General features: G+C 43.5%; 1 protein-coding gene across 5 annotated transcripts in view; it reads right to left on the bottom strand.

Annotated features, from left to right (window-relative positions):
* Positions 1–2,030: 2,030 nt before the first annotated feature.
* Positions 2,031–25,166, bottom strand: part of TMEM178B (transmembrane protein 178B) — a 234,828-nt gene continuing 211,692 nt past the window's right edge. For 4 of the 5 annotated variants that reach the window (XM_065844344.2, XM_071798440.1, XM_065844353.2 and 1 more), the window contains exon 5: positions 2,031–15,481. In XM_065844344.2, coding sequence (XP_065700416.1) covers positions 15,231–15,481 — 251 coding nt within the window. In that variant the 3' untranslated portion in view covers positions 2,031–15,230. The remainder of the gene's footprint in view (positions 15,482–25,166) is intronic. The other variant, XR_011735587.1, reaches the window with a different exon arrangement.

The raw sequence follows: 25,166 nt of genomic DNA, 5'->3' as shown, positions 1-25,166 counted from the left end.
TGCCAGGGAGCAGGACCCCAAGAAGCGAGCAGCAGCCTGCAAAGCACCATCGAGCCTGCAGCAGCAGGGCTGGGTGGCCCAGGTCCTGCAAGGGTTAAAATTCAGCCTTCACGTGGCTAACACAAACCTGTCGTCTTACGCACAAATCTTTCCTGAAGTCAGGCCACTTGCTTTCTGCATCACAGGTCCTTCTATAGTGGCATCTCTAGGAGCAGCTGACTCCTTCAGTTTGTATTCTTCTTACCCCTTCCCCATACAAGCGCGGAGCAGCTGAGCCCTGTGCCCTGTGGCCATGTTCCTAGGGCTTTCCTTGCCACGAGAGAGGGCATCTGCTTTCTTCCCTGCCACAAAGTGACTCTCTGCAGACTTCCACTTTTAGCACCAAAGAATCATGTTGCCTCTGCTCATGGCAGAGAGCAAAGAATCGACCAGCCCCCACCAGCACGTGCTGCTAACCAGAGAGGTGTCACTAAGCAGATGTGGATCGCTGGGTGGGCGGCTGTGCCTGGCAGGATGGGCAGGAGTAGGCAAGAAGAGGAGAATTTTTATCAAAATTATTGTAATCCCTCACCGTGCCAAACATGCCATTGTACAGTCTTTGCCCCCTTTCATTTGCATTGGGGAGGTTGCCAGCTTCTGCACCTCTCAGCCAGCTCCTTCCCCCTCCTGTTCTCTGTTTCGCCCTGCAGACTTCATTTGCAAGAGCTGGTAGGTCAGAAGCACTGGTAAGGCAAGCAATTTGATTCAAAATATGACAAAAATGGGTACATCCTCCGAGTCCTGAGCATAGCATATCGCCAAGATTTCTCACTTCCTGAGCTGTTAATGACAGGGAAGGGGTCAAGGTATTTATGGTAGTACCAATGAGGTTTTTTTTGGTGGAGAATTCCCTTTCATGCTTCTCCATTCGGGCTCTTCATTTGGTTCTTTAGTGAAGTTGATATTTCAGACAACACCTCTTTGGGGGAAGGAAGGTTTCAATCCTGAGAACTGCAGGAGATGGTATTTTTGCTACTACAACCTAAAGTCTGTTTCTTGAAAATATTGAGCTCAGGAAGAACCATCAGCTAGAAAAATAGCAAGATGTTTTAGGTGCCTCCTTATATTTCACTACAAGGTCTTGATGGGTACAACTGCTAAACCAGGTAAAAACAGCCAACACAGGCAATTTTAATATTTAACACAGTTCCCAACAAGTGAATCATGTTTTAAAAATACCCTGCCTGCATTTTGGTAATACTTTGGTTTAAAACTCGTTGATTAAAAAAATTAAAAGCTTTGTTTTTCTCTTTGATCTAATCTTTTGCTTTTCCTCTGCTAGGGCAGTTGAAAGCACTTTTGTTCATTCCTCTTAATTTATTTTTATACACTTGGGGTAGTTTTTATACATTTGTTATGAATACATAACAAATCTTTGGGTGTGCAACCTGGGACACCTGCAGCCAAACTCTAGTTGTGCCCTCAAAGCTATAGAGCAAATGTGTGTCTGTTTTGTTATTGTTGGCCCAAGGATACAAGTGCAATGAGGAAGCACTAATATCACTGCAGCCTTGTGCCTGCCAGGTTTCCCAAAGCCTTTAGAGCTGAGCACTGAAAACTCAAAAGACTATATTTCATATTCGGTTTCTTTGTTTATTTACTGGAGGAAGGTGGGAGGCTAAACTACTATACATTTTGATCAAGTCACAGACTTCTACACATTAAGTGGCTCCAAAAGGGCTTAATGGTGGTAGAGCACATGCGGTTCCCAAGGCCCCAACAGGAAGCAATCCCCTCTATGACAGGCAGAAAAACATCCTCAAAAATAGCCAGGTTGAGATATTGGTTATGTTTGTAGTATTTTGTACAGTATTTCTGATCAGAAACCATCTAATCATTATTATTGGTGTTTTTTAAAGAGCATTTCCAATACACCATAGCTCAGAGGCCACCCACCTTCCAGTTTTGCTCTTTGTCCTTCATCCTTCAGCTGAGGATGGGGGTGGTGAGATGTGTCCAGCCCCGCTCCTGACACAAGCAGACACAGCCACTTAAAACACACAACATGATTTTCTTTTATTTGTTTAATCAGTTTACATTCCACAACTGACAGTTTACTTATTTATTTTTAAATTTTCCATGAACAAGTTGTTTAGTTAGTTACCAGACAAGATTTAAATCGATGGAAATACAGTATTCTGTGCCAATCTGGATAAAACCAAAACCAAACAAAATCTTAACAAAAGGAAACTTGTAACATGTAGCCAGTTTTTTGGCAAAGTCCTGTGATGCTTTCTGCGACTTTTGTCTTTCAAAGTTACAGGGGCTTGTTCATACCCCCTGTTACTTCCCTGATCTCAATCCTACCACTGAAATGATCCTTCAGGACTGTGGTCCTGCAAAGACTGATGCACGTACACAAACACCTGTGTGTCTGCAGATTAGCACCTTGGAGTAACGGAACAAGAAGCTTGGGTTTGTTTCATGTTTAAACAACTTCTGTTCACCTCTTCTGCAACAGATTACAGGAAGAAATGGAAAGTACAATACACTTGATAAGATGTCGCGTTACTTGTGAAATTAGCCACCACACTCACATCTTACCCGAAGGACCTAACGCAATAATCAGTTGTTGCTGATGTATTTTTAGCACCGATGGCCACAGGAGCCACTTTGCCTCTTGGAGCAGCACAGAAGTCAGAACCTTGCAGGACGTGCCACCCTTGATTGCTTCTGACAACTGAATGTTACTACCCAAAACTCATTAAACTCTGCACGGACTGGCTAAAAAGTGTTCCACTTGGTTGAGCAGCCACATACACAGTTCAAATGTCCTTGAAAAAGCCTGAAACATAATCAGAAATGGACATATTTTTGGATTTTTAACATATGCTAAAGTTTAACATATTTTAATGTAATTCCCAATCTAGCAAAGCAATTAGGCATGTGCCTAGCTTTAAGCATGGCAATAGCATCATTAACGGGACATTCATGCTTGAAATTAGGCAAGTGCTTACGTGCTTTGTGGGATCAAAGCTTTGCAGCAGTGTTCTGATGAAGCCAGTATCTCGAGTGTCCTAATCCTGGCTTTCACATTTACAATTGTAGATTTGGATAAACCAGCTACAATCTGGATTTTCAAAAACGTTTAAAACAAAAGGCTCCACTTGCAGCCAGTAGAAGTTGTGAGGGGGCATCAAACCACTGAACATCAGGTATTTTCCCAGGCTTTTGGTTTCCTGTCTCTGCAATGACTATAATACCTACCTGCCTTGGACAGCCATAATGTGACTAATACTTCTAAAATTTTCTGAAGAGAAAATATGCCAGGTAAATGCAACATAACAACACTTTTCTCCAAATACGCCAGAGTAATGTGACGTTCTAGGTCTTTTCTGATCCAGCTTTGATGTGTGTGTACTGCACTTAGAGGAAACATAAGCATCTGGCCAAGATGCATCCACATGACAAATGGCTTGTACCAGTCATATCATTTTACTTGAGAATGTCCTAGAAAAGTGCTGACATACTTCATTTTGCAAGCATTTAAGTGAATTATTATCCGAAGCCTCTCAAACTGTCAGTTAGAGACAGTGGTGAATGCAACTTTTGTCATCACCAAAGAACAGAGAGGTTATGGGTGTTGTTTCATTTCTTCTGAGCAAAAAGATTATTTTCTTTAAGGAAGAGAGGACCAACAAGGAAGTCAAGGAAGGGGAACCCTCCAAAAACTTCTGGCCAGTGTGGTAGTTCAGGGCTAGGGCAAGTGTTACTGATGGCAAAATAAATCCTAAAGAGCAAAAGTCTGCATGAGATGCATCTACTGTGGATGGAGGAGAGCCCAGTGAGTCTGATTTCTCACTGACCCTCATGCAAAACGCTCATGCCTTCACACAGGCGTGTTTTTGCATACCTGCACGTCTTTCCTGTAGGAGCGTGTGGTGGCACAAGTGTGAGACAGCGAGGAATCAGACTCACAGCTCTGAGGTGGCCGAGTGCTCCATGAGCAGCACAGTGGGAGCTCACAAGGCAAGGTGAAGCTCTCTGATGTGAAGTGGCCCTGGGTACTGCACCCATCCTCCTGCCAGCCCCCCGGGATTGCCCCGGTGCCCAGACATTGCTGTCGTCTCCTGCGAGGCTGTGCATGCCCTCCCTGCTGCAGTGTCACAGGAGTGGTTATGGCTTTCATTAGGAGGTGAGACAGTTGTTTGTTTTTTGTTTGTTTGTTTGTTTGTTTTTTTTAAGAGAGAGTGGAAAATTATCCAGGAGGATAATCCAAATGCAGCATGGGGATGAGGGGGTCAGGCAGGTCCCTCTTGGCAAGCTCAGCCTTGGCCAAGTCAGGCCAGCAGGGAGGAGAATGTGTGTGGCTGGGCAGGCAGGGCTGATGTAAAGAATGGGAAAGAAAGGTAAACTGGGACAGAGTCACCCTTTAGAGTTTACTCACATGTGATGGTGCATTTTGACTTTATCACCTTTTAAAAGGAGGTTTCCTTTGACACTAAAACTTGAAAAAGTCTGCAAAACCTTTGTGGGACACAGTGAGTCGAGAGCTAAAAGAGCAGCTTTTGAGAGTCCCATGTTCCTAGACTGTCCCTATTGCTCTCATAGAGAGGGAGGGAGGACAATGATGAGAATTTGGGGACATTCTGAAAAGTCTTGCAGAAATTGGTGCTGCATCCTTCAATTTGATTTATTCTCAAGCTCCTGCTCATTTCCAGAGTTCAGTCTTAAAGCCTTTATTTCTTTTTTTCGCAGACATCTCAAACAACAAAACAGTCACATATGCAAGAAATAGTATGGAATGGGATTTAGAGAAGAACATCTTTACAGGAAGCATCTCTATATTCTCACACAGCAGGAGGAAGAGAGAGAGAGAGATACATGTCTGACTCCTCAAAAAAGGGAAAGGGAGAACAGGAGAGGAATGTCAGGATGAAAAAGTACAGCTTGGTCAAGGTAGTACCATGCCGAAAAATATTTTTTGATCCCTGGAACTAAGTTTTATCTTCCACTTTCTAGCTAAAGTCTTTCCTTAAGTACTGGTACACAGTATTGAACATTACTTTACAGGTGCTGCAGGCCAGCTGAAGTTCCTCTTGCCATAACCTTAACAGTATTTTTAAAAATAAAGTTGTTCTGAGAGATGGGTGAAGATTCAAAAGTCCCTGACCTAAATTTAGCTGTAGAAATAAGTAGCAGCGGCCATACATTGGCATAACATGCAAAGTTCACTTAGCCCTAGAGTTTTCAGAAATCAATTTGATTGTCCCACTCTTCTGACTGTGTTTGTTTTATTCGGGTAAAATATGGGAATATACAAGAGCTCCACTGGGTTGAATTGCTGATCCTTCCAGACAGACTTGCTATCCAGATTTTGGCTCTGAGAGACTCTTACCATGAGATGGAGATGTATGTTCAGCCTTATCAGAGCAGCTTTTGGAGTAATCCAATCACCATTCGTTCTCTTTTTGAGTCCCCAGTTTAGTTTTTCTGAGGACAACTATAATCCCAACAATGAGGAATGAAATTGCAATCTCTTTAATCTCTGTGTGAGATGTTTGTAACGCAAAAACTACACAAACTGTACCTGGGAGGGGAATTTTTTTATTATCACTACCAACTAGATGACTTTTTTCAGGCCAGTTTGGGGACAGAGCAAGAAAGTAACCTTTGAACAGCTTAGCTATTTAAACTTTGAGGATGTAAATTCACTCTTTGAACTGCTGCAGCGAAGCCCAGGACTGACAGAGAAAGGTGAGGAGTTCAAACCAGAGATCTCTTGACCTCCAGCACTGGGACCACCCTGTGGTCGGTGCCTGGAGACCATCACCAGGAACTCACCTCAAATGCAATTTCCAGAGGTTGAGGCAAGCCCTATCCTTTGCAGTCATGTTGCAGTTCAGGAGGGGAAGACTGCTGTGAACGTCTCCTTTTGTACCAGCAGTCTTCCACAATTAACATCTTTGTTTTGCATGGTGGGCCAGGCCATGTGCCTGAAGCACAGGGCCGTGGCTGATCTCCATCTGAATGCTCTTCTGCACTACGTCCCTTCATTAATCTCACCAGGATTTAAGATCTTTTAAGCTCTTGAGGCCACCCAAGATAGGTGAGTGGTCACTCTGTGGAGTGAGAGGGAGCTCCTAAAGCTGACTTAGATGTCACTACTACTGATTCACCATCTAGAAGTCACTGTGGCTTCATTAACTATGCAAGAAACCAAAGGAGAGAAGTCCATTAACTTGAAGAGCTTTGTTAAGTACTTAAGGTTAATGGGGATGAATTCAGGTCAGAAAATCCAGACCTTTGTACGGCTTGGCTTTGTCCACAGAGGTACCTCTCAAACACGCACCTAGTGCAAATGAATAGCATCTGTACAAAGGGTCTCTTAATAAAGGATAAGTGAGTCTATTGAGAGCGTTAATGTGGAACAGAAATTCTGCCCTGGCTTTTTCAGTCCATTTATTTTCCTTAGAAAAGCCCTTGAGACCCAGTCCTGTGACTGGATATACATGTGTGGATGTGTGTACTGCTGACTTTAGTGTGGTACCCCTCCTCAACTGGCACAATGGCAGAATGAGGATTTTCCTGGGAAATAATAATTTTAAATTTGTTTTGATTTAAATCTGAGATACATGAGGATTGTGAAAAAGAAACAGTCTTTTGCCTGAAATTCTGTACATTGACCTCAGGTTATTTCAGGCAATCATGAAGCTATGGACATTTTTCATAAATTTACAAATATATATACATATATACACATATATACAAGTATATGTGTGTCAGCCTATGGGCTAGATTTACCGCTGCACTATTCCAGCCACACACAAGTATAATGGTTGCTTTTTACAAAAAGAGATTGGTATCAAGTTAGAGTGACTTAGCAGTGACTGTTCCTACGTCTATGAAAAAGATCCTTAAGGGGGCTGATGTATAAGTACAACGCCCTTACCTAAGTCTGCTCATCACATACACATATAAATAGGACTCAGTCTTACAGTTGTTAAGAAAGCAAATTGACCTGTAATCAAAGGGAATTTTACTTGAGAAAGAACTGAAGGTTCAAGCCCATTTTAGATACAGTCCACAGCTTTGAAAGTTGTAACGTCTGTCATACTAGACCTCAAAATGCTTTAAAATAATTTGAGTTACTGCAGAAAAATGTCTTCAAAAGTTCCCAAATATGATTTTCTGTGTAAGTAGGGGAAATTTTGTCCTGCAAAAGATCAAACAAAAAAATGCATGAATATAAACACTCTAAGTGATGGAAATTGCCAAGTAAAAATAGTAACAGTTTAAATTAGATGTCTGTGATTGTTGTTGGTACCCAGGAGCTATAAATAATTCAGTACACTCTAACTGAATAGTCTAAGGCTGCACTTTTATTTGATTGTTCTGATTACTCAAACCTTTTTCTTACGATCTATATTGTTAATGAATAACTCTTAGTAAGAAAAATTCAGCCTTATGCTCTACAGTCAGATGAGAACTATTCTTGAGATAAAACGTCACAGGAACTTGAGCAAATTAAGAGCATATATATATATATTTTTTTTTTCAATTATGCAGACACCAAAGGCATTTAGTGTTTTATGCCTATTCACCATCTAAAGAGGAACTGGATGCTGAGGCCCTTTTTTGCAGCTGCCCCCAGAAGCTGAGCTGCATCTGATTCATGCCGTTTGGTGTCTACATCACTTTGAAATTGGGGCAAAACCCACATGTCACGCAGCTTTTTGAAGACTTGGCACTTTCCCTCATCTGCCACAGAATCATTGTCACCGTTTGGGTATTTCTGACCAGCTGGCAAAATAACAAGGCTACTTGTAGGAACTGCCTTTACAGAGATATTCCTGTGCCCCGCTGCCACAGGTAGGGCTCAGAGCCATGGGTATGCAAAGCTCCCTGTTGTGCCCAGCGACATCGACCACGCTCTTCGTACCACTGACAGCCTGCACAAGCCCTCTGCAAAGGACAGAAATAAGACTCAGGCGTTGTCCTGCCATGGTGCTGCTGCTCAGCACAGTGGGAATTTTACCTAAACTTTTCTGATTTGAAGGTGATACGGTTAATTTTTTTTTTCTTGTGGCTGTGGCCATCTGTGTTGAGAAGCACCTTGCAAGAGTGGATTGCAAGAACCAGTCTTGTGAATACCCAGGCTGTTCTTCTGGTGGGACTTCAGGTTTTTCCTCCTTAGCTTTACACGCTCAGAAAGTGGCACCTGTCTGTGTCCCAGACGTGTGGTTAGAGCCAAGGCCTGTGCCTCTAGAAGGTAGTAAGGACTTGAGGACACAACTGCATTTTTGGAGGTAGAACGGCTAGCCCAGGGCTGATCAGATCAGAAGCAGCTCTGTAGAAACCCTGTACTGAAGAGCACTGATGGTCAGCTCTGGAGAGTCTTGTTGCAGTGTTTCAGCATGTTTCTGCCCTGAGCTGTTCACTGCCTCTCTTTTTGCCTGATGCATCTGCCCAAAGGCAAAACAGGCAGAAAGAAACACGTATTGGTGTCTCAGCTGCTTTCTTTCTCTCTGTCTCTGGGATAGAAGGGCATTGGCAACTCTTTCTTAAATATCCAAATACATTTTGGTAGCAAATACCCAGATAATTTCCACGTGATCTGCACGCATAGACGTTGTCTGAATTGCATTGCAACTCCTGAGTTAAGTATAAAAGAATAGAAAACAAACTATTATGCTGCTTTTTGCCATGTATTTTCTCTCTCTATAGTACACATATTTACAGGTTGCTAGCACCCACATCATGTGGGGTATGCATGTGTGTGTGTGCCTAAGGAAGGAGGGGAATGAGGATGTCCATGTGTACACACCCTACGCATGAAAACTTTTGAAGTTACCTTCTGCCACTCTGCAGGAGTGTTAATCCATGAAGGAAAAATATAAAAATGCAGCCCTAGAAGGGACTGCTGATGCTGCAGAAAACATTGGATTGTCCTCATGTAACTCTACCAATGCCCATCAATTCTGACCTATAGGAACTGCTGTTTGGTTTCCTTCTTTTCACTCCCCCACCTTCCCCTGGAATTAACCTCTCTGAGCCTCCATTAATTTCGTTGCAATTCTTCCCTGAGGAAGGAAGGACAATTGATCTGCGATTCTGGAGTGCTTTACTAGAGGTGACCAGCATTTCATTTCCCTCTTGTGGCCTATATTGAGGCAGTCGTCTAGGCTCTTTCTCCATGTTAAATCCTAAACACGTGCAAGGCACACAGCAATTTAATTCACTGCATTGTATCAGGCTCCAGCTCTCCCACTGGTGTCAACAGGGAACTTATTGGACCCCCCTGGCACCAGCAGTAGGTCATTTGTTTTAAAAAGCATTGCGATCTCTAACTGTGGCTCTCAAGAAGTCTGTAAGATTGGAGTATTAGTGGGGCAGACAGGATGGAAACCCTAAATCAGGGAGAAAAAAAGAAGGTGGTAGCATTTGATGGGTGTTTCTTTTTAAAGCCAAAAATTAGATGTTGTGAGTGCGTAAGCACACATCTAATTTTCGGTGTTGGCCAGGACAGCACTAAAATATTTTCTGAGGCACCTGACCCAAAGCTTACTGGAGCCAAGGGGAAGTTTTCTATGGACTTCAACAGACTATGGAACAGATGCACTATATTCCCCATTATTACTGAAAACAGTGGGGCTGTAAGATTTGAGCTAAGCCCTGGTTTTATGAGCTTTTCAGCTTAGACTCTCAGAATCGAGATCTTATGGGTCTGGCCTGAATTTTGCAATCAAACTTTAGGCTTGTTTGAAACTCATCTCCTGACCTTGGAAATTCATCCATCAGTAATATCTACATGCTATTTGTGCTTCACCCACATTTTTTACTCTTTGTCTCTCAGCGATGCCTGGCAATCGTTCAGAGCTGTCTCAGTTTTTCACCTTGAGTCTTTCCTTGCTGGCTTGGTGAGCACAGCAGTGTGGGCCATGAAAGAGTGCAGAACCTGGGTGCAAGGAAATGCAGCGTTGGTTTGTGTGAATGTGTCTGAGCACACCCTCCTAGGTCTATGTAGAGACACACAGAAGAGCCCAAATAATGTATGTCTTTATTTAAGCTATACTCGGTAACATAGTATTTCCTCTCCATTTCACTGCTGGCAGTTAGCTTGGCACTCAAGAATTAAGGACAGATTACAGTGATTTTCTTCAGAGCTCTGCTTATCAGTGGGGCTCCAGGGATGAGCCTGATTCACAGGCGCTGCATGGTGGGTAAATGGACAGTCACAGAGATACAGTCTTCCAGGAAGGCTTGGGAATCTGAGAATACCCCCTGCATATCAATGCTCTCCCTCACCAACATTGCTTTATTCATCATCCAATGAACCGCACCGCTAACATGCCATAGCTAAATGTGGTCCCAAATAACTCACATCTACAGGAAAGCAGAATACCTGCACTCTCATGATTCTCTCTTGGGATGATGAAGATCCTCTCTAAAGAGGACTCCAAGGGTTGTTTTTTCTTTTTTTCTTTGGGTTTCTTTTCCCTTTCATTGGCTACTGCAGCTGGAATAACATTTTTAAAAGTAATGGCAATTTTTCAAAAACAATATTTCAAAGAAATTGCTCTGGTCACTGGTGGTTTGTGATCCACTTGTGACTGTCTCTTAGGTAGAATGAAAGAAAAAAGAAGCCCAACTAGAAATATAACTGAAGGGACTGCGCTATTTAGATCAGGGAAGTTCAGTTGTGTGTTTGCAGAGAAGGAGAAGGGAGAGATGATATATACAGGTGTCCAATATGAATCACGAGTTTTAACACGCAAACAGCTTTAGCTTGAAGAAGAAGGTGTCCTATACAGTACAAAAGATACAGAGCACATGAGGCTGTATCCCTCATGTATACAGTGCCCCCTGGCAGGGACAGGCAGCAGAACCCTCTGTAGCTAACTCTCTGTGGCCACAGGACAACTTCACTGTACAAGAACTGAGAGTCGCTGTACATAAAACCTCAGCCTGCAGATGGCAGTGGGTTGATCCAGTTCACCCTGCATCCCTAGGACTGGTATTTCATGACATCTGCACTCACTGCAGTCAAGTTCCTCTGTGGTCTCTGGAGCACAGAGATGCATTGTCTCAGCAGCGTGACATGAAAGGCCACGTGCGGGAGAGAGCTACAGACCCCACGTTACCACCTCACGGAAGGTAGACCAAACACCCACTGGCACATCAGGCTAGGATAACAGTGTCACTTTATCTACAAGGGTGGGATAGGAAAAGAAGAGCGGGGGTTTGACTCCGTAGGAAGCTGAACATCATCCAGGAAAGCACATGAATAGCCTATCAAAGTTAAGGGGATTAATCACATGCTTCAAGTAAAGCACATGCTTAGGCGCTTCACCAGAGCAGACCTGAGGGATGGGGTCAAGTCCCTTAATGCTGGGATCAGAGCTAACAAATTTCTAATTAACTACACCTCCAACTAGAAAACCACACACTAGTCAAGAAACTTGAATCTCTGTTCAGAAAGATATTCCAAAACCTCCCCAAAATGCAGAAACTCAGACTAGAGGTGAGTGTGCTTTGGCTCAGGATAGATGGAGACACTGACCATCACAGTTCTGGATCTGGATGTATTTTGAGTCAACCCTGCTCTAAAGATGAGCCTGAGCCAACAGAAAGTGTGGTGGGGCTATGAGCCCCACTCAAGGGTATCGAAGCACATGGGGCTCCTCCCAGTTCTGTGAGTAGTACAGAGGGAAATTCACAATATCCCAGGGGGGTTTGGCTTTGCTTGAGGCAAAGATGAAAGAACTGGTGTTTGCACAAATGATCTCTTTGGGGATCTAGTTTGAGATCAAAGCAATATGATCATCTGTTGCTTTAGACACTTACTCCCACAGTTTTCGAGATGCTTCATAGCCACACAAGCTTTACAGAGCCTATGCAATGGCAAGTGAAAAATCACAGAATTGGCCCAAATATCCAGGGTTAACACTTTTCTGTTGTAAATAAAAATAATCATAGCCCTCTTCCACCATTGCCACACACAGACAAATACACAGGCTCATATACAGATTGTAAACCAATACCATCAGAGAATGCCTCATCAAGGCAGAACTATTTTCATGCCATCTGTGGGAAGGAAAGCTTTGAGAATCTATGAAACAGCAAAAATATTTCAATTTCTTTAAATCTTACTGGTATAACTCATTCAAAAATCTATCTGTAAAAGAATACACCCTGTGAACGGTCACAGACCATACAAGGGTACATCATCACAGGAGCTGTTGTACTGCTTTCCATGCCACAGGGCCTGATGGTGGACTCCAGCTAGATATCTCAGTGCCATTTAGTTTATCTGGTTCACTTCGGGTATCTGTATTCACACAAAACACCTTCCCTATCACACTCAGCACTGCAGAGGAGGAAAAAAGTTTGCATTTAAGGCTGTTTTAATGAAAAGGTTATCATTTTCCTAAAGTATTAATATCTTAAGGAGAAGTTTTTTCTAAAAATTTTTCAGATTTTGAGAAAATTCACAATTTTTTTATAGGTCTCTTTTGTTTTTCAGTTACTGGTTTTCTGCTTTCCATTTTGAAATAGCTTTCCAAGAACTGTTTTCATTTTTAATTTCCTTCTTCTGTCCAATGATAACTCATCAGCCCCCTTACCTAGTAGGCACTTGCACAGTCAAACGGTTCCAAAGCTTTTCAATACCACTATATTTGAAAACCTTGCCAGAAAAAAAAAAAAAAAAGAGAAAGAAACTAATCTCCTTAAAGATCAAGTTTCTTTAAAAGGCTTGTATTTTCAACATTAATATATAAATACTTTCTCGGGTCACATCTAATGGAGAATGAACTGATGAAACTTCAGTTGCCAGGAATGGCAAGTCAGTGGTGACACACTGACTTGGCAGCTGGCGTTGGTGTGTTTGGGGATTTTGTAGACTAGAGAAAGCAAGAGCTAGGTAGTTCAGCAAGAATGAAAGAAACGCAGATCTACCCTACTCCAAAATGCCCTCCAGAAATTTCATTTCTTTGGGCACTGTTAGTAAAGCAACATCGTCACACAAAGTGTAACGGGGAGGAGAAGCAGGGCTGGAAGGGGAACGGCTGGCTATGCAACTGTATTGCGTAAGAATTATTTGTTGGTTTGATTTTTTTTTTATAAAGCAAGCAAAATACTGTTTCTTGCCAGCTGTGTAAATGGTATGACCTGGAAATTAATGCCGTCATTTCTATGCAGCAGGCACAGTCTCAACAGGTTGCCTCCTTCTCCAGTTGAGATTTTTTAGATGCAGAGGATGACTTCTTATTGACTAATGAGGACTGATGGCATGCAGCTATTGTGTAAGAAAGGATTCCTGGTACTATCCCTGAATTAAGAGCATGTTGGGTTAAGTTGGGTTTGGGGAGGTCTTTTTTTTCCCCGTTTCCCTTTGCCTGCACTTTTGTCGCTGGTACCCTTCTCCTGTATATGGCCAGGCAGTCATCATCTCTTCACACTCCCCTTGGTTACCCCCTTGGACCTCCCTCCCCACCTTCGCCTCATACACTAGTCCCCTGCAAGGACCCACTAGCCTCACAGCCAAAATGCTATGCTTCCCCTAATGGCATTCACTGCCCTCTCCAGACTTTTAGCTGTTCATTTAGCTCTTCTGGAACCTATGACCTGAATGAAGGGAAGAGCAGAGTGAAGGAAAAAGGAGACAAGGGGATGAGGAGTAGCAGGAAAAATAGAAAGACCAAAAAAGAGAGAGAGTCCCATTTGCAGATTCACAGTTATATCATACAACACTTGAGCTCATGGAAAATGGATCTCTGTTCTCTGAACCTGACCCTTTTGCTTCCATCTGTACACAGTTCTCCCAGATGGAGAGTGGAGATGTCCAGTGAACCGGGGCAGTTTCCAAAGACAAGATGTGGGAAAGTCTTATTTGGCATACATGAACACAATAGGATGCGTCTCTTACTTCTCCCTTGCAAAAATTAGCTGCCCTTTCCTCCTCGGCAATGGCTTTTGCCCAGTTGTCTTAAACATCCAAAACGGAAACTTGACAAAATCCCACTCCAGCAAATACCTGGGAAGAACAACTGCCAGGGCTCCCCCCACCTCCCTTCTCCTTGGTTGGTTGTCCCTGGGATCCACCATCCTGAACTCTCAGATGCTCCGTAAAAACAAAAAAACAGCCTGAAATCCACCGGAGGAGACACGCTGTCTCAGACCTGATGGCTTTCCTCACGCTTCTGCAGTCACGGTGCCTCAGTCTTGGGGCCACAAACACAGCATGGGTGGTTTAGTGGACAATCACATTGCAATGTTTTAAATTTTTCTTTTTCTTAAAAAAAAAAATAAATAGAAGAAGAGGGAAAAAAAAGTTATGCACACATGTATCACAGCATTTTCAAAAGGCCTTCTGCTGCATTTATGTTAGCAGTTCAGCCTCAGTTGTGAGCCTGGATGTAAGGCAGCTGGAAGATTAAAACCATGTTGTTGGAAAGTCCACTGAGACGTCCTCATGGAGATTTTTTTGTTGTTTCCCGGTTCTATTTTGTTAGATCTGTTTATTATTATTATTATTATTTTCACTTGTTCGCTCCTCTCTAAAGTTTGACAGGCAAAGAGAAAATGCTTTTCTGCTTTTCCCCACATGTTCTGTCCATTTTATTTTCTGTGTTTTAAGAAAAAACAAAACAAAACAACAAAAGCCAAAACCCTAAAAAACCCCTCAAAAACAATGACAGGACAGGCTTCTGTCATTTTGTTTTAAGAAAGAAAAATAAAGTGGGTAAATTTCTGATATTGGCCTTGAGGAGGTACGTTGTAGAGGTGGCTCAAATGCTTGATTTGTTCCTTTGCTTGCTGTTTGCATTTTCCCTTCTGGCTGCAATGGACAGACTCTTTGTCCCCCACCCACCCCGCCCTCCATGTCCTGTACAGATTCTGGTTCCAGATCCCCCACACGGACTCCCTATTCCCCTTCCCAAATGGCAGTAAGTTGGTGCGACTGTATGTTCATTTGACCTCTAAGGTATGACGCTGAAGTTAAGAGTTGGATGGAAGAGCCACGTGAGAGAAAAGCTTTCCCATCACTGTGAGAAAGAACGAAGCAACACAGATGTCCGGTGGAGATGTGAGTGCCGTGTTGGACTCAGCTCTACCTTGGCACTGGCATTAATTTGAGATTTTTTATATATATATATATAGTTATATATATATATATATGCATGTATAGGTATACATAGACATATATATATATATGTATGTGTGTGTGTATTTGTTTGCTATTTGTTTTAGCACACTGTCCCATTCTCAGGTCTAGATTTGGGGCAGTTGGTCCTGGGGACAGGTTGGACAGAAGGAGCCAGAGTGCAGAAGAAGCCAGAGATCAGAGTGAGGCCCAGGCCCCCCCACGCACAGAACATGGACCAGCCATAGCCATGGCTGATGTCGTCGGGAAGTCCGTACAGGTAGCGGGGGTAGCGGGAGAGCTCAAAGTTGATTCCAGCCACACAGGTGCACAGTGAAATGATGCAGAAGGTTCCTGGAGGAGAGCGGGAAGGGGAGAAGGAGGGAGGGGGAAAAAAAAAAGAACAAAGAGAAGTTAGAAGAGTGACAGACATCCCACTTTCCGAGCCGCCTGAGAAGATCTGGCACAAGCAGTGAGGAAATACCTAAAGGAAGATGTTCATATTGAGAAAGACGGTTAGTCTAGCGGCTCCACGGGGAAAGAATGGAGTGCCACCAGAGCCTTGAATATTGACCTGGTGCTGAGCAGAGCTCTATGGAGAAACTAAAACAGGAACAGTTTTTTCATTATGAACAGTCCCTTGGGAAGCAGAATGCTTCATGAAACCACTGATTTTTCTGGAATTTTGCTTTAGACAAACAGAGAGTGAGTCATCATGTTTCAATATTTTTGGGGTGAAAAGAAGCTTGAATTTCTTGTTTAATTCCAATTTTGTGGTGATGGATTTTATAGAAGAAAATATTACAAAAAACTTGACATATTCTGGCTCTGTTGAAAGGTACATTTGAAATGACTTGGGAGATTTTTTTCAGACTTTTCTTATACCAAAGTCTAAGACCTTTCATTATACATCCACCCTTTGAAATACCACCGTCAAAGTCTTAAAATCCCTCACAAAATTTGGATTATACACTCTGCGTGACTCCAGTCCCAATCTAGATGCCCTCTGCAGTGTTGGGGAAATCTTCCAAATATCCTGTTCTTGTTTTCCATCTCTGCAGCAATATTTCATTTCTTCCTGAGAACACTGCGAGAGCAGGCTTCATAAGTCTGTCATGTGGCAAGTGTTATGGAAAGACACCGCTATCAGATGAGGCTGAACCTTAGCCCACCCAGATGAGTCTAATTTTGATCTTCAGCCTCCAGCTTCATCAAAGCTAAACTCTGAGCTCCTGAAATGTCACAGTTACCACCCACACACCAAATAATAGATAGCTACAGATGCTACGTGCCTGTTTCAAGAGATGACAACTAAAGTCAACATAAAGTTGGTAGTTTATTTTTCCTCTCTAATTACTCCTTGTGGGGGCCTTTCTGAATTTCACAGAGAGTCCTGGGCACGGAAGGCAACCTACAGGACACGTGCTATAATAACACGTGTGGTCAGTCCCATATGTGTTCATGCACATATCAGTAGCTACCTGTGGTGCCTGTGGGGCACATCCTGCATCTGTTCACCAGCGGCTGCTGGAGAGGAATCTCCTACTCTTCCCAGTCCCATCCAGCCTGGTTTTAGTATCAAGCTCCTCTCTTCTGGTGTCCTTGTCTCCTCCTACTCCTTCCTGCCCCTCCTCATGCTTCTCTTCTGCAACATTTCTCCTGTTGTTTCTCTGCTGCTTTGCTTTTTTAGTTGCTGTTGCATTGAAGGAATGGATTTTACACTCCCCACTTTGAAGACACAGGTAAGATTTTTGCCTGAATTTGCCTGGATGAGGTTCAGAAACTGGGGGCATTAGTAGGAACATATATACACTACCAGAAATGTGTAGAACATCACACAGGTCTAGAATCTGCAGGCAAATCTCCATCATGGACCTGCTGTGAGACCACCAACGCCCTCTCTCTGTTCCCTCTTCTGATCTCTGCTTTGTCTGTTTGGACTGCCTTTTCTTCAATATGTTTTGGAGTTCCACTTGCAGATGCTGTCTGTTGTAAAGGTCAGGGAATAAGGACACTCTGGGTTCCTCCCCTAATACTACATGTAGCTACCAGATGGCCCAGCTTACTCATAAGTACTCACATTATAATAGTGCCACAGGGTACCAGTCAGGACCAGCAAGTTGCTGCGGTAGGTACTATGCCTCTCATCAGTACCCCATTAGCCTATGGTCAGTGCTCTGGACTTTTGTAAAAGCAGTGTGAGATCCCAGGCTCTGGAGCCTACTACAGAATTCTCCTACACTATTTCAAAGCACAGAGCAGAATAAATGGGGAGGTTTTCCTCCCAGAATCCCTTACTCAAAAATCAGGTTGTTTGATTTGAAACCCCGCACCACTTTCTGTGTTTTATTGTGTCGCCTAGGATATCCAGCAACACAGAATCACAGAATCATAAAATAATAGAATCATTTTGGTTGGAAGAGACTCTTAAGTTCATTGAGCTCAACCATAACCTAACTCTGGCACTGAACCATGTGTCTAAGAGCCTTATCTCTATGTCTTTTAAACACCTCCAAGGATGGAGATTCAACCATTTCCCTAGGCAGCCTGTTCCAATGCCTCACAACCCTTTCTGTGAAAATTTTTTCCCTAATATCCAATATGAACCTTCCCTGGCTCAACTCAAGGCCATTTCCTCTCGCCCTGTCACTTGCTACTTGGGAGAAGAGACCAACCCCCTCCATGCTACAACCTGCTTTCAGGTAGTTGTAGAGAGGGATAAGGTCTCCCCTCAGCCTCCTCCAGGCTAAACAGCCCCAGTTCCCTCAGCTGCTCCTCATCAGACTTGTGCTCCAGACCCTTCACCAGCCTCATCTCCCTCCTCTGAGCTCTCTCCAGCACCTCAATGTCTTTTCTGTAGTGAGGGGCCCAAAACTGAACACAGGATTCGAGGTGCAGCCTCACCAGCACCAAGTACAGGGGGATGATCACTGCCCTGGTCCTGGTGGTCACACTATTCCTGATACAAGCCAGGATGCTATTGGCCTTTCTGGCCACCTGGGTACACCGCTGACTCATATTTAGCCATCTGTCAATCAACACCCCCCAGATCCCTTTCTGCCAGGCAGCTTTCCAGCCACTCTTCCCTGAGCCTGTAGCACTGCCTGTGGGATTTTGTGACCCAAGCACAGGACCTGTCATTTGGCCTTGTGGAACCTCATACAATTGGCCTCAGCCCAATGATCCCGATGGTCCAGATCCCTCTGTATGGCCATCCTACTCTCCAGCAGATCAACACACCCACCTAACTCGGTGTCATCTGCAAACTTACTGAAGGTACACTCAATCCCATTGTCCCGATCATTGATAAAGAGATTAAACAGAACTGGCCCCAATACTGAGCCCTGGGGAACACTGCTCGTGACCAGCCACCAGCTCTGTTCACCACAACTCTTTTTCCATCAAAGAGTTTGCCTGTCCAGGCTCTGAGCTGCCAGCTTCTCCAGGAGAGTGCTGTGGGATACAGTATCAAAGGCTTTACTGAACTCTAAGTACACAACATCCACAGCCTCATCCACTAAGGAGGTCACTTTGAAGGTATCTGACAAGAATGCAGTTGTTCCCTGTGTGATATGTCAACATGACTAGCACATTGTGGAATCAGAAAGAAAAGGAGCCATCAGAGCCACTGTGGTCTGAACCAAGCTCTGTGGCTCATTTCAAATGGCTGTGGTTAGTAAATGACATGAAAGGCCTCTCTTTGCTAGCAAGAACATGATAATTTAAGCTCTCTTGCAATATAAGATTGTTTAGAGAGGTGGGTGGGAAAATCTGTGTGACCAGACTGAAGCTGCATTTGCTGAGTACAAAAGGGAAGGAAATAGCTTTGGGTTTCAAATACTCCCTGTGCTTTCATGCTTTGTCTTGCCTATTTTGATTACAAGCTCTTCAACGTAAGGAACATTGCTTATTCTTTGTATTCGAACAGTATCCAATATACTGGCACTCTGCCTTGCTGGGGGTATTCTGCCCCATAACAAACAAACAATAAAGAAGAATAAGTAACAACAATAGAGAATAAAGTAAATCACAAGCATGATACTTCTTTAAAAATGCTGCCCCCGTCTTGCCCCTTCACTGGAGAATGTGCTAATCCCACGATGATAAATAATGACTGCTGTGCACAACATTAGAGGATGCATCGCATGGTCCTCAGCCAGTCATTCCCCAGTGCTTCTGCAGGATGCCTTGTATGGCACAGGTTTATCAGCCTCCCTAGCGCTATTCATTACAGACAAAAAACCCCACCATATTTTACTGTGTAGAGGAATCTTTATGGCCATTATGTGAGTCCTATGTGTTGTTTGTATTCAGCTGAGCAAGGAAGTTCCAACTTGTAGTTAATCTGGCCTCTCACCAGGAGATTTACTGATGAAAACTGAATACGGTTGCTACCTCAGGACTGTTTGGTAGCCGTTCCTCATGAACTGGCAATCATAACACAAAGGATCAGCCTTGCAAACTGCACAATTGTTGGCCATCATAGTGAAAGACTTATGGTCGGAAGGAATGCAGAGACTGAGCTTATTCTTGGAAATGCAGCCTCTGCTGTTCCAGGTAAGACGTGGAGCTGGGATGGCAGGAGGATGGACACTGTTGCTCCTGCCCGTGACACTGTGTGCACTATGGACATGGTACTTCAGAGGCAGCAGAGTTGCAGCAAGCCATGAGTATCCCCAACCCTGAATTCTTTCTCTCCCCAAAAAATAAACTGAACCCTTATTCATTTTCCTGGCAGGTTCTTGCCATCAGTGAGGTGTCACGCTGTACGGGGAGGTATCTAATGCCCCCTGATGTGCAATAATGACACAGATCCCTGGGCAGTTGTAGCAATACAAACTTTTCTTTCTTTATGAAAAACACTTCCCATAAATCTGGCCCAAGCAGACGACCAGACCTGAAGCCTGTCGGCCCAAGGATCGGCACTTAGACCAAGGCAATGGCATACTGAATGTGAATGTGAATGACAGGCAGTAATACGAGCTCATGGGGGATGTGGTGGTATGTGAGCTGGACAAGAGAGATAAAGACCATCTCGTGTAGCAGCAGAACACGCTAAGTTCTTTGTGCTAGGATTTACACATTATCATCCTAAGCAAAACATTAATGAAGGAGACAAGGTAACAGCAGTGTTTCTGACTAAGGAAATTCACGTGTCATTGCAAAATGCTTCAGGCAGCTGAGAGATGAAATTTCATGTAAAGCCGTGTTTGTGCCACAGAAACTGCTGTTTGACATGTAGTCAAACCCCTATCCTGACTCCTCATCAGACAGCTGCCCTTTCTCTCAGACTGGTTTTGACAATACCTGTCCTGCTAACGGGCTGATGATCAACAGTGGTTTGAGCACCTGAGCTACTAAATACTTCATGGCTATCTTCTGCTTTTCCTTCTTATATATTATGGAAGAAGAATATTAAACATTATACTGAATGTCTTCATTTAGACTAGAAGTTTGTTCAGGACAGAGATGAACTTATTTGCTCTATATGTGTATGATTTGGGTCCTGCCATCCTTGTTGCAGGAGAAGACAGAGTCAGGAGAGGGGTGGATGGGAAAGGTAACATCATTGTTGGTCAAACGCTACTTCTCTGTGGATTATGAGTAAAAGCCCTTTGCTGTAGCTGTTTGTAAGCACGATTACATCAAACAGACCTCTGGGCCTCTGCTTCTAGGATTTTTTTTTTTTCAGTAAATGTCCCTTTTCTTTTTGATCTCCCCTGGCTGTGCAAGGGGCTGCCATGCCTGTTTGCAGTTTTCAAACCTCACCTCCAGGGGAAAGCACAACTGTTTGTGAGTGAAGCAATTTAAACACAAGCAGGCTCAAACCATCCATACCAAATATGTTTGAATTTTGCCTCACGCTAGTGCCCACCTGAACCATTTCAGAAGCCAAGTCTTTTGCCTACAGTGCCTGCAGGCTTGGCTTCCAGAGTGATAGAGCTTGAGGGATTTCACAGGCTTCATGGTGTTTTCTGAACTGCTACCTTTCTTAGATACACTGCAAGTGAATATGAGCCTTTGTGGTGCTGGTGTGCAAACAGACAGCACTATCAGGAGTTTGACTGTAGCCATGTCCACCCCTTCAGCCGCCCAGTGCCATCCCCTGCCCCGTGATGCAGGAGCTGATGTTATGAGCTCTCGTTTGCTTGGAACCACCATTGGAGGCAATTTCAGGTAACAACTTCTCTTGGCTTGGAAGGGTGTTGGGTCAATTCTGTGGTTCTTCACTCTGCCCTCTCCGGAGGGACAAAAGTTTCTTATCTCACCAGAACATAATTTATAGAAGTCCACCTCACTATGGCCTTCAGGGAAAGGAGGAAAGGAAAGCAAAAGTACTCTTTGGTGGACATCTTCACCTGAAGAAGGCATCATCAATTTGGAACCAAATCCAAAAAGTCAGTAATTAAATTATCTTGGCACTAAGCCCACCTCTGAGACCCACCTCTCTACAAATCGTTTTTGTTATTATTTGGAAAACATTTCTTCCAGGTCTGATAGAGTGACATTTGTCCTCTCTCTTCCCCAGCAACAGGCAGAAATCACTCATTAACTAACTGTGCTGTCAGATGTACAAAGTAAAGAAACCAAAAACCAAATAAAAAGCCCCTAATTATTTTCCCCTTCTGCTTGCTTTTTTTTTTTTGGCGGGGGGAGGGGACAGGGGGGTGTGTGTGTGTGTGTTTTTCAGAGACAGAAATGTTAGGTATTACATGTAAACACCAGTAGATAAAAAGAGAAACACAAAGGTATGATTTTTAAGATGTCCTCTGAAACCAAGCAGTTCTCAAATAAATGCAAATCTTTGCCTTTTAAAGTATTCTAGTAGCAGCCATTGATGGCAATTTGTGGCCACTAGTGTCTTTGGAAGGAGTGCTGTTTATTTAATTATCATCACTTTTTATTATATAGTTATAGGCGAAAAAAATCTCACAAGTGAAACAACATTATCTTTACTTTCTCTCTGCCCTAGTAGCTTTTACTGTTTTCAAGGTACATCAAACAAACAAATAAAATGAGGTCTGATCCTGAAGTGGAGTGGAGTGTGTACCTTTAGCTATTTAAATTATATCACAATCAAATGAAATTATTAAAGAATAAACTGAATTCCCTCCCAACACAGTGATGACAAAAGCCTTTTGGAGGGAGCAGCTTTGCAGTAAACTCCTTCTGTGCACGGATTAAACGCCTCAGCAGCACGCAGCTCTTGAGAACACTTTATTGCTCTGTGCATACACGCATAGAATATAAATTATTGCTTAATTATGTACTGTTCCAGCAGAAGCAGCTTGCAGCATCACCGATAGGTTGCAGAATAGCAAGGGATTTGCTGGAAAATTGCCCTTACAGAAAAAGCCGTGATGGAAGGAGAAGTCTGACTGGGTGATGGAAATTCAGTGCTGTGTCCTTGTGAGACCATAAATCCACCTGGGCTGGAACTTAATACATTTTTATTTTATACTAAGAACCAGAGTAAACTGTGGGATCTACAGCAGTGCTATGATATTGCATTATAGCCACTCTCAGAATGTGATTTGCATTTGGCCTTTGGCCTCCTACCTCCAAATGTACCAGCGGCATCCATACCCCAGCAGAGCTGTGCGCCCGCTGCGTGTTGCTTCAGCAGCGGAGTCTGTCTCTTGAATTGCTGCTGCACAAGCTGTAATAAGTTATGGCATCAGAGAGGACTATGTATCCTCTGTCACAACTGCAAATACTTAATGGGTACCACCCTTAGGCCCATGTAAATATGGAACAATATTACAGCAGTTGAGTGCTGACCTCCACTTTGCTGGTACAACTGACAGTCAGTCTATATTGCACGTGATAGCACCCTGCAGATTTGCACATGGTGAGATTTCTGTTACCACATCCCACGCGGCATGGGACTGCACCAAGAGTGGATACCCACGCTGTGGACCAGCACAGCTGTTGAGCACCAGGCATGAGCAAGCACCCTCTGAAGTTATGAGTTGGCAGGTAAGGCAAAACAAACACTACTTAGCTAAAAGCACATTGTTTTTATAAAATAGGATAGGGAGAAAGAAAGGAGTTGATCAAAGCCTGAGTTTAATGACCCTCTGATTACTTTAGCAATGGTGATTCCTATGACCCACCCAAAATAACCTAGCAATAATAAAGTGACTTGACTACAGCCATTAAGCAAACATAATGGCTCATGAACTTGCAGGCACAGCAAGAGGAGGCAGCAAAAATTGTGCCAGTTGTAGAAGTGGGATGTGATTCTGTATTCAGGAGTGAGAGAAAGGAAGAGGCTCTCTTAATGTCAAAATGAAGAAGCATCCTGACCAAATGCTAGTGGAATTACCCCAGCCCTGTGCTGACAGACACCATGCTCAGCCACAGGCAGAGAGTCCTGGCAGGTTTGTTGGATCTCTTGCAGTACGGACCTCCCAGGATGGCCCAGGTAGAGGCTCGAAGATTAAATGAAAGGTTCCACTGGAGGTCTGAGCAAACTGGAGTGACTCCATCACATCTCAGATTTGGCAGATGACAGGACACATAAGTTTAGTATCAAACTGTACCTCAGGCAGGTGCTTCCCAGCCTAGTGTTTGCCAGAGCTGAAGAGAAACTTGTGAGGTCAGGTTGGGTTTGCCCTGTCACACACCAAATCTCATGGCATCGGGAGTCCATGCACCACATTGCATTTCTTCTTTTATAAATAGCAACCAGGTCATTCTGCCTCTCTCCACCTTAAGTGTTTTCTTCCAGTTAAAAAATTGAACCTCTCTCAGAAGGAACCTCAGAGGGTTTGTGGAATCTTTCTTTTGTAAGAAATCTTAAATCGCTGAAAAGTCTTCAGACAGGTGTTCTTCAAGACAAGGGAGACTGGAGAACAGATACAACACAACAACTTCAGTGCAGCTTTCTTCCACATTGCCTAGTGTGTGCCACTGAAAATACTCTTAGAGGGAATACTTTCAGGGCTGAAAGTGTAGAGTTACTTACATGACTATTTAATCCTCTTCTTTGCTGAAGACACTATCAAAATAGCCATTGAGAGCTCTGGGTGATGGCGGTAGCTACCTGATTTGGATATTTTGGCCTTTGGGTGCTGCAGAGAAGTCTATCTATTAATTTTTTTCGAGTGGCCAAAGGACTCTTTGGTTGTACAACTTTCAGTTGTTTGTACCAAATGTGAACTGACGATCCTTGCTGCAAAAGGCTCAGAGGTCTGTTACTATTTTGCTGAGCTGACCTGATAGGAGCCGAAAGATCTTTTCTGTATGTGCTAAGTTACACAGTTACAGAGAGATAATAGCCAGAAATCAAAATAAGATATAATTGTCTTCTCAGCAAAGACCACTGGACGCAGGCCACCCCTATGAAGTTTGCATCATTCATGTGAATGCTTGCAAGCCACTAATTACCCTGACCCCTTCAGTACTGCCTTAAAGGGTCACGTGCTGAAATCTTATTTCCTGTTGCAGAGGAAATACCTCTGCAGCCCACACAAGTACGTAGGCATGACCCACCTCTGTAACCCTTGGAAGAGCCAGGTTGGGCAGAAACAAGGACAGCCTCACTCATCTAGTTTCTGCCAGGCCCAGCTGCTTTTTCTGTGGAATTTCCAGTGGCCAGTTGGACTCTATCCAGGCAGATTAGACCAAGCAAGCATAGCACTGATTTGTCCAAGGGGAATGTTGTTTTTCTAAACTGACAACCTGAGGAGCCAAGAAGGTGAATCTAAGCCTTGCTTCAGCCTCTGCATTTAACAACAGGGCCTGCCACTCATAGAAATTCGTTCCACTTTCTCTCTGTAGAGAATTCTTCCTGCCTAGCAAATCATGACAGTATTACTCTTCTGTCTGTTGCATGTGTAGTCTTTCCTCTTTGATACCAGGCAGGCAAACAACTCAGCAAACATTTTTTTTAAATAAAAGCAACCCAGTAATAAATGCCAGTTTTGTTTTTGTTGTCTTCCTTTGGCCTTGATGCCTCTTGCCATTGAAATTCAGAAGCCAGCAACAGATCAAAGACCTAATGACATTAAGGGATATGGAACAACCACAGAAT

Source organism: Patagioenas fasciata, chromosome 1 (assembly GCF_037038585.1).
Source record: "Patagioenas fasciata isolate bPatFas1 chromosome 1, bPatFas1.hap1, whole genome shotgun sequence".
Classification (NCBI taxonomy): Eukaryota; Metazoa; Chordata; class Aves; order Columbiformes; family Columbidae; genus Patagioenas; species Patagioenas fasciata.
The sequence above is the reverse complement of the archived record's forward strand: the minus strand, read 5'-3'. Positions and strand labels throughout refer to the sequence as shown.